This window comes from Nycticebus coucang, chromosome 18 (genome assembly GCF_027406575.1).
Source record: "Nycticebus coucang isolate mNycCou1 chromosome 18, mNycCou1.pri, whole genome shotgun sequence".
NCBI classification, from domain to species: domain Eukaryota; kingdom Metazoa; phylum Chordata; class Mammalia; order Primates; family Lorisidae; genus Nycticebus; species Nycticebus coucang.
In genome coordinates this window covers 41,440,608-41,455,143 of record NC_069797.1, presented here as the reverse complement: position 1 = coordinate 41,455,143, position 14,536 = coordinate 41,440,608, and the positions used below count along the sequence as shown (strand labels likewise).

The 14,536-nt window shown below is 52.8% G+C and overlaps 1 protein-coding gene across 9 annotated transcripts in view; it reads right to left on the bottom strand.

The window, feature by feature from the left end:
• BCAS3 (BCAS3 microtubule associated cell migration factor) overlaps positions 1-14,536 on the bottom strand; it is a 657,493-nt gene that overhangs the window by 883 nt on the left and 642,074 nt on the right. For 3 of the 9 annotated variants that reach the window (XM_053567926.1, XM_053567929.1, XM_053567932.1), the window contains one exon: positions 3,606-3,696. The exons of the other annotated variants lie outside the window; for them this stretch is intronic. In XM_053567926.1, coding sequence (XP_053423901.1) covers positions 3,606-3,696 — 91 coding nt within the window. The remainder of the gene's footprint in view (positions 1-3,605; positions 3,697-14,536) is intronic. 9 annotated transcript variants of the gene reach the window in all.

Below are 14,536 nucleotides of genomic sequence, written 5' to 3'. Positions count from 1 at the left end.
GCAGGGGGCACACTCCAGGCTGGTTGCCTGCCTTGAGGAATCCTTCCGCTGGGGGCTACCCACCTGCTCCTCAGATGGGCAGGCAGCAGCTCAGGTCACAGGGAGGCTCAGCCAGGGGAGGAAGAGGCCTCCTTGGCTGGCAGATTTTAGTTTTAGACTATGGTTTTCCCTGATGTGGGGAAGCCCGGAAGGCCAGGAGTATGGCCACTCTGATCATCTGTGTGGTCAGCTCTGCTCTTCACAGGGCACAGGCCGTACCTGCACACACACTCCTGCTCAGCCAACATGCTTCTCAACTCCACAGATGAAGTGGAGGGGGAAAGTCAGGACACAGGAAGGGCCGCAGCTTCCCGGCCTGACCCATCCCTACCTCTCCTTGCCCATCCCACCCGGCCGTGGAGTCTCCACCCTGGCTCACTTGCTCACCCGTTCTCACCCATACAATCTGCCTGCTGGCCAAGCCTTAGTTCATCTCTGGCACCTTCTGGAAAGTGTCCTGTTTTCCTGCAGGAAGCAATGCTACAAGAAGGGCCTGCTACAAGGGAGAGAGGGTCCTAATTTGTCTGGGGTGCCTCCTTTCTCCCTCCTTCTCAGCTCCCAATTGTCCTGGGTGCCCCTCAGATGTTCATGCTCAGAATCAAACTGGAAAGCAGGCAGGTTTCTGCCCTTCCTCCTTCCCTTGCTTGACCCTGCACAGACACACTGTCAGCTTGGCTATGACAACTTGGCCCATCTCATTCAGCTATGGGCACCTTAACTGCTTACCATCACTTGACCCAAGATAGGTATTGGGATAGGTAGGCTGGGATATACAATTCCCTACTTGCTGAATACAAGGAAGCAGAAATTGCTTCTTGAAGTGGCCAGATCCTACTGTCTTTCAGCCCCTCATAGTAGGCTCCAAGATGTGAGAACACACAGACCCAGGCAGTCTCTGGGGTCTGTCGCAAGCCAACATTTGGTGATCTGCAACCTATCCTTTCAAGACTGCCTGTGACTGAGGGCATTTGGTCTGTCCACCTCAGGAGTGTAAGACTTCAAGAAAGTCGCTTGAAACAGCAAGGTGTGCTCAAACATTACACTTGTCTGGCTTGAGACCTTGATCTCCAGCCTCTGCTCACTCCCAGGCCCCCTGCCATGATATGCACAACACAGCTGGCTTTGGTTAGGGAATGAAGGGGTCATGGCCTTCACTCCTGGGCTGGCCGTCACCAGCCAGCCTGTAACTAACTGCTGACCCTCACTCCCTGCAGGCCACCGTGAAGCACTGAGGCTGCCCAGCAGCCACAGAACAGAGTGAAAGCAAGGAAGGCACCTGGGCCCAGGTGTGAGGGGCTCTCAGGATGCCACGTCTGGGGCCCAACCTGGGCTGGATGGGGCACTGGAATACTGGAATCTCTTTTTTTTTTTTTTTTTTGTAGAGACAGAGTCTCACTGTACCGCCCTCAGGTAGAGTGCCGTGGCGTCACACGGCTCACAGCAACCTCTTAACTCTTGGGCTTACGCGATTCTCTTGCCTCAGCTTCCCGAGCAGCTGGGACTACAGGCGCCCGCCACAACGCCCGGCTATTTTTTTTTTTGGTTGCAGTTTGGCCGGGACTGGGTTTGAATCCACCACCCTCGGCATATGGGGCTGGCGCCCTACTCACTGAGCCACAGGCGCCGCCCTGGAATCTCTTAACAGATTTTTTTTTTCTTTAGAGACAGAGTCTCCCTTTATCGCCCTTGGTAGAGTGCTGTGGCGTCACACAGCTCACAGCAACCTCCAACTCCTGGGCTTAGGCGATTCTCTTGCCTCAGCCTCCCGAGCAGCTGGATCTTAACAGATTTGGGCTGTGTACATAAGCTGAGGGCCTGGCTCTGGTCCCTGATCTCTAAGAGTTGCTGGCTGCCCTGTTGGGCCTTGACCTGGGAAAAGCCAAGAGTTATCTGGATATTGGATAAGACAGGTGGTGGCTGGGCGGGATCTCTTTTTTCCTGGTCATTCTTTAGTCTCACTCTAATTTGGGGGCACAGACCATTGTGTCATGAGAGGGAGAGGATGGGAAAGCACAGTAGACCATGGGAATTCTATATGGAAACTTCAGACTTCCAGAGGGCTCCCTCCATTCCCTCACTTTCCCCCACAAGCAAGCCAAAGAGTTTGTGGAGCAGTGGCCAAGGAGGCCCTGCCCGGTTGGGTTACAGAGGTCCGCGCCCTCATGCATGGCCGTCCTGGCACTAGGGGGCGCTGGCAGCAGGCCCAGAGGGCAGAGAGTAGCACCAGCAGTAGCAAGGAAAGCAGGGGCTTCCTTAGGATCTGAACACCGGGTCCAAGGAGAACAGCCCCAGATAAAGGAGCAGGATGGGGAAGATTACCCCTTTTCAGAGCTGAGAGTCAACCCCAACAGCCTTGATGAAAAATGCCACCTCATCCACACTGCCAAGGAAGCCTAGAGAACCAAAGCCCGGGACCAAGCATGGCACCCCCACTGCCCCTTGACGCAGGACCCCAGCAACATCCCAGCAGCCGCAGTGACCCCACCACACAAGTCTGAGTGGACACACTCCATTCCATTCTGTGACAGTGCAGGGACAGTTGCCCAGGAGCTTACAAAATTAAGCTGCCGCTTTTGGGCCCAGGCAAGCCTGAGCTGCCTTGCTCCTATTTTCCTCCCGACACCACATCACGGGGCAACCCAGGCACGGCTGAGTTTCTCTCTCCACTGCCACTGTCCTGAGTAGGCCCGCACAGTGCACCTAGGTCTCCTGACTTATAAGAACCCCACCCTCAAATTCACCTCGCATAGCAAAGTGAGAGTGGTCTGTCTACAGCACAAACTTGCTTTCCTTCTGCTTAAAAATCTTCAGTGGCTCCTAACAGTCCTGAGGGTAAGGTTTGAACTCCCCAGCATTACCAAATGGCCTTCCATGACCTGTCCTCCAGACTCCACCTCACTAGCGTTACCTACCCACTATGTCTGAGGAACCAAGGCAATCAATCAGCCTGTGCAGATGTGCACCTCTCCAGCCTCTCCTGGCTGCTTTGGGCTTCTGGGCCTGTATTCAGGCACATTCTTCTGACTGAAAGCCCTTCACAGGCTTCCTGGGCCCCAGCACACCTCCTCATCTTCCGAAGATTAGCACAAATGATCACTCTTCCATGAGCTCATCCTGTTCCCCTGGGAGAGTGGGCCAGGCCCCACCGTGTTCTGTGCTGACTCCTAGCCTAGGCCCTCCAACCCCCCCACCTGTGTCTCCCCATGCAGGTGGAAAGCCTTATAGCTCTGTATCTCCCCTGGCAATCACAAGGCCCAGAAAATTGCTGGTGCTCTAAACATGTTTCTTGAATGGATGAATGAATGAATGATGTGGTAAGGGGAAGTGGGGCCCATCCTTTGCCCTGGATTAATTAATAATGAAAGGACCAGGGGTCTGGCTGTCCCTGGGACAGTCTCCTGGGCACTTTTCTATACACCTTCTCTCACACCCTTCCTCCTCTTCCCACTGAGCACAGTGAGTGTGGGGGGGAGTAGAGCGGAGGAGGGCGCACGCAGGGTCACCCTCCAGACATCCCAGCCGCCCAGCCCTAGGAGCAAGCGGCAAATGGAAATGTGTGGCCTTACCTTCCTCCATCTCGAATGCATGCTTTGTTACTGTTGGGTTGTTCACGGACGCTGGGCTGTTGGCATTGTTTTTTTTTTCCTTTTTTTTTCCCTTTTGAAAAGAAAAGCATTGAGGAATCTTTTTGGAAAAGATACGGACAATGATTGAGAAGTACACTGATCTCTGCAAGCAGGTGAAGAGGGTGTAAGGAGGCACAGGAGTCACACTGGGGGAGGGTAAGCTTGCAGTGGAATTCTGCAGTCAAAGAGGACGGTGACATGCATGTATGGAGGCTGGGGACCAATCAGTCTTAGTGCCCCCAGAGCTCTTGTGATGGCTCCAGGACCCCCTTCAGCAGAGGGTGGGGGAGGAGTGACACATTGAGCATGAGGAGCAGCTCTGGGAAGGGAGAGCCCAGGACCGACAGCCCATGCAGTACCAGACAGGGCCCCATGCGGGTGGGCTGCTGGAAGAGGGAGAGGGAGGCAGGCTGCATGGGTTTCAGGGCCACCTCTGGACATTCTGAGTCACTGGTCCCAGTTTTTGGCTGCTGCCCTCTTATTTCACCTCCAACACCCCCAGGCCTGGGCAGCTCTCTGGCAGTTGAGGTGGGGTTGTAAGAAAAGTCCATCAGAGACCTGCCAGGCTCCAGGAGAGAGTGCAGGGGCTCTTGAAGAATGGGGGGTAAACAAGGGAAGTATCCCCAGTGGGTGTGGCAATTCTGGTGGGTGGGGAGGTTAGCTCTAAAATAGCCATTCCCCGGGCTCCCAAGTATGTGTGTGTGGGGGGGTAGGGAGTGGCTCCCAGGTAAGTGGCTTGACTCAGACATAAGATAATCAATCTCATTATGGCCTCACACTCTCCAGGGACTTGGTACCCTGAGTGAGAGATGCTGTATCCCTGTTTTACAGATGGCAAAAAAAAAAGGAAGAGGAGAAGCCACTACCTGAAAGAATTGGCTCTGGTGCAGGCCACATGATGTTGACAATTCCAAACGTCACTAAAACTGGACCCCAGGCTTAGCCAGCCTGTGTCTACCCATTCCCCACGGGCCCTGTTTGGAAAAGGGCTCTACTGCCCACAGCTGCCCCTGTATGCCATGGGCCAGGATGGGCAAGCCACAGTGGGTAGGGAGACAATGGACTGAGCAGTAACTAAAGGGTGACACCTCAGCTCTCATGAAATGAGTGAAGGATGAGAAAGCCTGGCTCTCATGTTGCCCCCACTCCACACAGAGCCTGTCAGGATGCAAAGGTGTCACAGGAGTGGAGAGTGGGGACTGACCTTGTTAAGGCAAAGCAAACCTAATTACCTGGGTGGGTATTTGGGGGGAGACACTGGAGGGGTCATTCTCACTGGGCCATCTAGGAGAAGCCTGTCCTTTCACCCCAGTGAGAAGGGGTAATGTTTCCCCAGCCTCAGAGAAGGTAGAGGCCCAGGTTGGGGAAGGCAGTTTAGGGAAGTAGATAGAGCGCAGGCTCTGAGAGACTATGGGCGTGTTGCTCAAATCTCTTGCCTCACGTTCCCAAACACGAGAATAACAATGTCTGTTTCATAGCCTGGTTGTAAGAATGAAATTAAATAATGCATGTAGAGTGCATCACCAAGTGCTTAACGCTTCCAGTCAGCAACTGAGTTATTATTGTTGCAATCAGATTAGTCACTGTGATTATCCACAGGACTTCAGGGTCCCTCTCAGCTCCCTCCCAGCAGGTGTCTCTGCCATCTAGGCCCCCACCAGCTTGGCCTCCACTAGAGCTTGGGAAGGATTCTTTCTTTTTAATTAAGAAATGGCCCAGGGAAGAAGATGGCAGATATTTGTTTACAGCTTTTCATTTCCCTCCTTTCCTCTTTGCAAATATCGTCTTCCAAGATGGAAAATAAATTTCCAACCCTGTTGACATGCATTGATTTTTCCCTCTTGCATTCACCTCCTAGTTCTCCCACATTAGCAGGGGTTAAGACCTCTGCCTGGGCCAGGCCCAGTGAGAGGCCAGGGGAGTAGACAGCCACACAGCATGCAGCAGCCAGCCACACTGCCCTATCTTGCCTATTGCCTGGCTCAGAGGAGGTCTGCAACAAACAGAAACAGCTTCAGTGCCCTTCTGCTTGAGGGCTCTTGGGTGGGGAGTGAGGTATGAGTGTGAGTGGGGCGGGGGTCCTCTTCTTAAGTCAAGGATTTACAGCACTTTTTCTTAAAGGGCTATATGGGAAGGAGACAGGACCTATACAAGTTCAGCAAATTGATCCAAATGGGGTCATCCCCAAACAATCAACTTTGTCAGCAAGGGGCCTGCTGCCAGGGCCTAGGGACCAGCTATGCAGAGTGGGACTTAGAGAGAGAGACTCAGTGCTGGAAGGGTTTGAATGTACTTCATAGGGCTAAGCAGAGCTGGCAGCTTCCCGGTGCTGGCACCTGGAAAGATGGCTGAGATGCCAACTAGGAGGTGGCCCTGGCAGACATGGCTAGGGGGCTGCTTGTCTTACACCAGTCCTGGGCCTGGAAACTACTGCCGTCTCTTCCAGAGTGTAGTTGAGGAGGTGGGGGAGTGGGGCTGCGCCATGAGAGTGGGCGAGTTGGCTGAGATTGCCTCTAAAACCCTGACAGCTCTGTTGGAGACCACACTCTGGGTAGGAGCCAGCCTCAGCCTCCAGGGCACTTTTTAGGAGGTGAAAAGTGCAGCAGTTAAAGGCGGCAGCTATGGGGAGGCCTCACTTCCCAGGCGCTCAGCATACCCACCTCCCAGGCGCCAGCTCCCCTGCCTCTTCCCTCTCCCTCCTGCCGCAGGCTTCACTCTGAAGTGTGGGGCTCCTCTCCCCCTTAGGCACCTCCCTCAGGCTGCAGAGCTGCACAGATGCCACAGACAAGGGTCCTCCTTACCTACCAGCAGTGAGATGGTGGGAAGACTGAGGCAGGGCTTGGTCTTGGGGATAGTGAAGGGATTCTCCTCCCCCTTTTATTTTATTTTATTTTTGCCAGCAAGGGTTCTATGCCCTTCCCCAGCAAGAGGGAGGACAGCTCCTGTGAGCTGAGGGGCTGAGGATGAAAGCCTCTTCCTTGTTCTGATAACAGGCATCCTGGTTTGGGCTGCTGGAACCAGGCAGCAGATGAAAGCAGGGCTAACTCTGGCCTGTTGTTATCTCTGGGGCTTAACACCTAAGCTTGAGCAGACCCCCTGGCCCACTGCATCACATACTCTGGTGCCTTAGCCCATGCAGCCATGTTGCTGAGAGCTCTGCCATCAGTCTGAGTGCTGAGGTCTGGGCAGCCATTCCTCGCCTAGCTTTTGTTCCTGACTCCTGAGACCCAGAATGTTGCACAACGAGGCCAAGAGCGCAAAGCTCACCCTCTACTCCGAACCCCAAATACGGGAGGCAAAGCTCTGGAGCTCCTGGCTCAGGACAACTACAGCTGCTGCCTTGGCCCTGTGACCAGGCACAGGTACCCAATAGCCTCAGCAGCATTTGCCGGGAGACCTGAGGTCCTCCTGGGCATCCACTGGCCTAGAAGGTGACAGCTGTGACCAACACCAGGAAAGGGTTACTGCTGAGGAGGCTAAGGCAGACAAGCAGAAGCCCTTCCTGTACCTGAGTTTCCACCAAAAAAGCGGCATGTCGCTTTTCCTACCATAGCCAAAGAGAAAAGGTTCTCAGCCTCTGGAAGCCCTTTTCATGAGAGCAGCCCAGCACGGTGCTCACATCATGAGGTGGGGCTTAGAGGCAGGCTAGCTCCCAGAACTCTCGTGGGCTCAGTGGAGACAGAGGCTTGATGACTGGGGATGTGTGCTGGAATGCTGGAGAGGGGAGAGGCCTGAGGAGTGGGAACTCAGGAGGGAAAGCCTGTCTCAGAGCCCTGCCCCATGGTCACCATGCCTGTCTCTCAGCTAGAGATGACTGTGTGCCCTAGAGAACTGTAGAGGTGCTGAGAGCAATGGCAGTACACAGTCGGAGCCAGAGGGCATGCTGGGCTGGCTGGGGTCTGGGGCCTTCCCCCCAGAAAGACTGCCACACCTCACTCCCAGGAAAGCTATGCTACCGAGGCCGCTTGGTCCTGGCTTCGGAGAAGGCAGCAGGGTCACCCAACCAGAATGCCTCAGCCAGTATCCCACGTCCAATGGCCCTCTTAGTGCCCACTACTGAAACCGGAAATCCCAACCAAGGCAGAGTATATACATACACTATTCACAGGGACAGAAAAGGCTGAGCTGACCCAGCTCCCGGGTCCCTTATTTGGAGGTACTTGGTAACTCTGGCTGAAGCCAGGCTTATGGTCCACCAGATATAGGAGAAGCCCTGGCCCACACTCCCTGTGGACAGCCAGAGGAGGGGCGGACAGGAGGCAGAGACTCTGCTCCAGCTCCAGTTCTGTCACAGATGTGCCGAATGACTGGGCCAGTGACTTCACTCCTCATCTGCCTGAGCGTCTGTGGAACAGGAGGGGAGGGTCTGCTCTAGTGACCTCACAGGGTGTGCAAGTCTCTAAAGAGAAAAGGACAAGGGGCTTCAAGAAGCAGAACCTGCCCTGAACGCACGTAAGAGACTCCTCAGGCAGAGGCCCCTGGGGAAGCATTCCTCACCTGGGGGTGGGAGTGCCGAAATGCCCTTTCTAGCTCCAGGTGCACAGTACACACAGGGGGCAAAGCCGGCAGATGCCATTTAAGGGTGACTCAGAGCTGAGCAGCACAGCAGATGTCCCTTTGGTGGTAGAGAATACCAGCCTGGTGCTGCGTGGGGGTGCAAATGAGGGGCCAGGAGGAATCTCAGGCACTGGCAAATAGGCCTACCCTGCACAGCTGTGGCGAGGAGACAGGACTTGGAAAATCTCCCTTGGCACCAGGCACTGGGCAGCTGGCCTGGACCTGCCTGTCTGCTAAAGTCCAGCCTTGAAGCTTGAAAGACCCCACCCCAGCACCCAGGCAAGGGTCTCCACCAGCTATCCTCCAGATAGCATAGGGCCCGGCAGACCACAGGAGAGTTGCTGTTCTTTGAATGCTGCTGGCCTGTAGACCAGAGTCACATCTGGTTCTCATTCAAATGTCCAAACGTAATTAAATTCTCTACGATGCAGCGGAAGAGTTTGGAAAGATGTGGCTTTCCCCCCTTTTAGTCAAGGTTAAGAAATCTCCATCCCTCACTCTCCCAGCAGACTTACCCTCCTCCCTCCCATTGGTCTGTCCTATTCTGTGAAGGCCAAGGGCTGTGCTCTTATCTGTTTTCAAGAGCTTATGGGGCAGGGGCCAGCATGGGATATGGAGAGCCCCCCAGCTGTCCTAGTCACCCACCTGAGGGGAATAACAGCAGAGACCAAAGCCTGCTTGCAGCTGAGTAGGTCCATATACTGGGGGCTGGTGGGGGTGGGGATGTTAGGGTCCACTCCTCCTGAGAGGGCTTCCCCCATCTCGGAGGAGACAGCCACTGTGCCCAGGCTCACTTCAGTGACACACCAATGTCCTTCTGCTGATGAGACATGAGGATGTCCCGTAGTACCCTGCTAAGAGAATCCCCTCGTCACAGCTCCTCATGTAGGAAGTGCCTCAGAGTTAGGATTCTGGAATCTTCAGGACAAGGAGCCCTGGCCTAACCCTATAGTACCTCTTCCCTCTCACCTTGGGGCCTTGGGAGGCTGCAAGGAGGTGCCCCTCCCTCATACTTGAAGGAAGAGAGATGGGAGAAATGATGGCGGGGTGAGTCTAACAGACAAGGTCAGGAGTGGCATCTGAGCCCTCTCAAGGGATTTCTAGACCTCCATGTCTCACAGGATTGCTTGTCATTTCGGGCCTATAAGGGCTCTGAACATGCTAAGGGACAGCAGGGCCCAAGTGTGAGTGGGGGGGGGTGTCCCACTCCATTGAAAGGAGACCCATTAATCCCAGGCCTGGGTACTTCTCCTCAGCCTCCTGCTCAGGACTTCCCCAAATCCAAGCAGAATGTTCCCTCACTGGGCTGCATGCCCCAGCTCTCTTTTCCACATGAGTATCTTCAGTTTATGGCTTCTCCTTACTCAGGGATTCATGATTTCAATGGTCATGGGTTCCATTCTACTTCCTTTATGGCTATTTTTCTAATCATTGTAGTACCGGCTTTTCAAGAGCCTCTTAATAAGTGGGAGTATTTTTCCTTTAGAAACAAACTATTCCGCAAGCAATAACTTAATAGGGGTGGGGATGCTACCCAGAGACAAATGGGGGTTGGGGAGGGGAAGACCAGGGCAGGGGTAGGAGAGAATCTTCTGGATTAAAAAGCGCTGTGCTGAGGTCCCTTTAAGACTCTAGGCCAGCTCCTGTGTTAAGAGTCCCACATGCTGCTCATAAACATTCCTACCAGAGAGCTCCAACCACATACCCCAAAGAATGATCACCCTGGGGACAGGCACATGCACACATGAGGTGGTGTGAACCAACCAATCCTAGTATCATTGACCTGGTCCTAAGGAAGAATAGGGTTTTTTTTTGTCCTTTTTTTTTTGTATGTTTCCAAGTGGTAAACTTGACCTTTGTAATAGATTTTATTCCTTGGTGGCATTCAGTTCCAGCTCCACGTGTCTGGTAGCCTTTACATCAGTGATGAAGGGACCCACCTCAGTTCTCGGTCCAGTTGTCCTAGGCCAAGCCTGGCAGAAGGATTGTGTTGGGGCAAGGTATCTGTTGCCCCCTTGGGGTCCCAACCTGTGCTCTTGGCTGCTGCACACACTATAGCTGGGAGAGCCCCACCATCTCAATTAATTGTGGTGACGCTGCCGCCTGTCCGGATGAAAAAGGCTGGACTGATGCTGCGTTTGCCTTTGTGCTGTGCTCACAGACTGGCTGCTGGTGCCGGGGCTCTATTCATTATTCAATTCAGCTAGCTCAGACGAGTCTTTCCATTTGCTCCTCCAGGAGGAATAACAAATCTAGAAATGCAATTCCACTTTGGTGTATTAAGATATTGATTTGCCTGTCGGGTGGAAGTGCATTTGTTCTGTCAGCCCTCCCCTGGGTAAGAAGGGGTTAACCAAATGTTTATCACAAGGCTGGCTTCAGAGTTGAAAGTAATGTGATCAGTAATGAATTTTGTGTTACATTAGGTTGTATAAATGGACAGACAAGCGCAGACAACAAGTGGCCAGGAGTCGGAGCTAATCTAATGATGTAAAAATAGAGACAGCACCAATTATACTAGGGGCCAGCTCCAGGCTCCTGCAGGGACTGCAAATGAATAGGTACAAATCAAATTACTCACTAATAGACGCACTACAAGAGGGGCAGTCAATGGTAAATGCATTAGAGCCTAGTGACCTCTCTGCTCTGCACAGCAGAGTCCGAAAATTTGACTTCCATCTTCAAAGTGGGGGGCAGGGAGTGGTATTCTCAAAGAAACTCTTGTCGGGTGAAGGATGGCAACCACTCCCTATCTCAACCAGTGCCCTGTCAAAGGGACCTCCTGTCTGAGCTGACCTCTTGCCCTCAGTCCAGTGCCTCTTAAGCCTGGGCACCAGGGGTGGGAGGGCACTCTCATGAGAGATGAGAAGGGCAGTGGGGTAAAGCCTTCCCCGTAGGCAAAGACAGGAAGTTACATACCCAAACACTTCATAGCCATGTGTCCCTCAGGGGTGAAGTTTTTTACTGCTATATCAAGGGCTGTGTCTGAATTGAAAATAAAATATTTCTTTAAAGAGGATCACAAAATGGACCTTTAAGAGAGCAGCATGAACTGAGATCAAAGTGAACAGATACCAAAATCTGGTTTGACCACTGAGAGCTTTGCAGGGGGTGTGGATGGTTTGTTCCAGGGCACAGCACATCTAGGCGTTCACAGATTTCTCACTAACCTGAACAGGCATCATCTTTTGCTCTATTCCTCCTCCCCAGTCCAGCCCACTGAGATCCTGTATTCCTGCCCACTGCCTGGGGCTGGGGGTAGGGAAAGATATGGATATAAAGCCAGTATCTTGGGTAGCCCCTCAGGTTTCTTCCTCTTCTCAGGTTCCATGGATTTAGAAACCGGGCTGAAGTTCAAAGGGCTTGGTAGTGGGTGGCTGGGCTGCTTAGGGAAGGATCATGGAGATGTGCTCAAATGCATTAACTACGTGCTCATATTCAGCTCTCAGTGGCATGGGGATGAGTAAAGTATGAAACCAAAGAAACTCCAAGCCTTCCTAGGACTCAGCCCAGGCCTGGATGGAGGCAGGGCCCTGGCAGGCTTAGCCCACACTTCCCCAACCACCCCTAAAGCCAGCACACATCAAAGTGGAGGTGGCACATGGGTGCTGGCCAACTGGAGCCTGGAGACAATGAGAACATTCCAGTAAAATAAATTGGGGGGTACAGAATGGAAAAGTGATCCTGAACAAATGAAGCAACTAGATGGTAATTCTCCCTAAACTCAATTAAGCACACAGAGGGGCAGAGCTGCCGCCAATGGAGTTACACTAAATAAAACATACACGGACGGAATGAAGGGAGGCCTGTGAAGCCTGTGCTGGGGGACTCTGCCAGCTAATTAAAAAATGCCTTGTGCAGTGGGCCTGAAGGTTGCTGGGGGCATGAGTGGGGTAGAAAGAGAAGTGGGCAGGGAGAAATAACCAAAAGTCAGAGGTTGGAAAACTGCTCTAAAATATCCCCTTCCTTTAACATCAATCAGATCGGCCTGGCCTGGCTTGCTCAGCACAGCACTTTCTATTCCTTCTAGGAGTGTGGGCTCTGGACTTCCGAAGGGTCAGAGGGTCATTTTCAACTTTCCTTTTCTGATAGTGCGTGTGTACTGCCTCTAGGGGGTGGTCTGCATACCTCAGACCATCTTCTGGGACAGCAGAGGGGCCGAGGTGGGGGCACAAGGGAAAGTTGGGCATTTAACCATCCATGACATGCTCAACTTTGTTCAGATCTCATACCTCACCAAGGTCAATGGTTAGAGGTGAACACTCTGGCAGAGAAGGAGGAACAGAGAGAAATCCTCCCTCTTGTTAATCATTTACTTATGTTAACGCTTCTAGAGGAGGGCCCTTGTTCTGGGGTCCAACAGCCCGCCCTCCTCCAACCCCTTTGTCCAAGACTGCACATGTTCCACAGTAACTCCTGCTTCCATGTTGGGGCAACACCTAGAAAGGGGACTCTGAAAGGTCACCAATGAGGTCACACTGGCCCTTCCTCCCGATTGACAGCAATCAGTGTGCCTTGTTGAAAGAGCTGAAAGTAGACTTTAGGCAACTAAAAAATATAAAGAGAAACTTCTCAGCCCTAACTCCCACTACAGTTCTGGCTGGGGCCTCCAGTCACCTTAGGGAAGAAGAAGGCAGCATGGGGAGGAGAGGGAGAGAGTGGAAGAGAGAAAACAATCTACCTAGAATCAGATTTGAGGTCTGGCCAGAAACTAACAAGTGTGTCTTTGAAGCATGATAATTATTCCCATTGCTTCGGCTGGCTTTCATTTACCTCTCAGAGGCCACAAAAACCCATCCAGTCATTCAACAAACACTAACTGAAGGTCAGCTTAGCTCCCACTCCAGTACAGGATGCTAGGCAGGGAGAAGGCTGGTAGTTAAGAGGTAACAAAGGTGAATCAGACTTGGTCCAAGGAACTGGAATTGAACACGCTCCTGGCAGCATAGGTGAAGGAGGGGCTGAAGGGACTACCAGAGCTGGCCTTTCCCCTCCTGGCCGACAGAAGGGAATTGGCCATTGCTAGTGGAAAAGATAACATACACTACTTGCCCAGGGCCAAGTATCCAGTGAGTAGGTGATGCAGACGTTGAGGGGGAGGGAGAGAGAGAGAGAGAGAGAATGTGTGCATTTGGCTGCACGGTCAGGAAAAGCGTCGCAAAGGAGAAGAGATTCGAGCTTGGTCTAAAGTAAGCTTGGTCTAAAGTAAGCTTGGTCTAATTAGGGCATCTATTAGTTGTTAGTTTTATCTTCACATCCTGGAGAGACCACACCCTATGGGGAGGCGATCTAACCTGACCTCTGTTGGTCAGGGGAGAGAGGGAGGGGGGTGGTCCCTTTCAGGATGATGCCAATAGAGCCAGGTGAAAAGGACACGTGTTGGGAGGCTGGGGTCATATGTTTGCATAAAGGTAGTGACATATGGAGAGGGGCTTACTATGGAAGGAAGTGGGAGATCAGGCAGGAGCGGCAGGTGGGGAAGGCCCAGAGAGACTAGAAACAGGCGCCTGGGTGGTAAACGTGCTGGCCCTGGGCACTCTCTCAGCAGGGAAGTGAGACAGGCCCCGAAAGGGAGACCCTTCCTCTAATCAGATCCCCCCTTATTTTGAATCCAGGAAATAAGTGACATTGCGCCCATCCTCTGACCAGTTGAGAGTGGCGGGATCTGAAGAACTGGAAACTCTTCTCAGTGTCTTATTTAATCCCATGTCTTAGTTATGCTCTCACTTCAAGTCTTTCATTTCCTCCGTTGTAAACTGGAGAGAGGAACCTCTACCTGGTGGCGCTGTGATGGTTAGACAACATTTCTGTGCTGAGCAGAGTTGGAAACCCACAGCCCTTAGGAGGGGGTGGCCACTGTTGGTGTTGAGAGGAGCCAATGAGATGATACCTGATGCTCAGTGTGGCAGAGCAGTGGCCAGGACGTCACGGCAGAGCAGGTGAATGTTTACTACACTTACTGGCTTCCCTCTCCCACCATGTTAGAGAGGAAGAAATTATACCCTGAGAGGGAAAGGCACTTGCTCAGGGTCACAGGTTTCCCCATTCTGGAGGAGGACTTCCAAATCCAGCCAGAAAGGAAAAACAAACATTCTTCCCAGTGGCAGCAACTTGGTGCTGGGAACTGAAAGGACCCTCCCATTCGGCCTTTCTTGCCAGTGGAAAATAGCTAGGAATAGGCGATGGGACACTGAACTGAGACAAAAATAGCAGTACCGACAACGCCACCCCTGCCACAGCCACCCACTATCCCACAGTCTCACCAACGGCAGCTGTTGCCTCCCACCCTGAGCAAGGATGCCTGTGACCTGTCG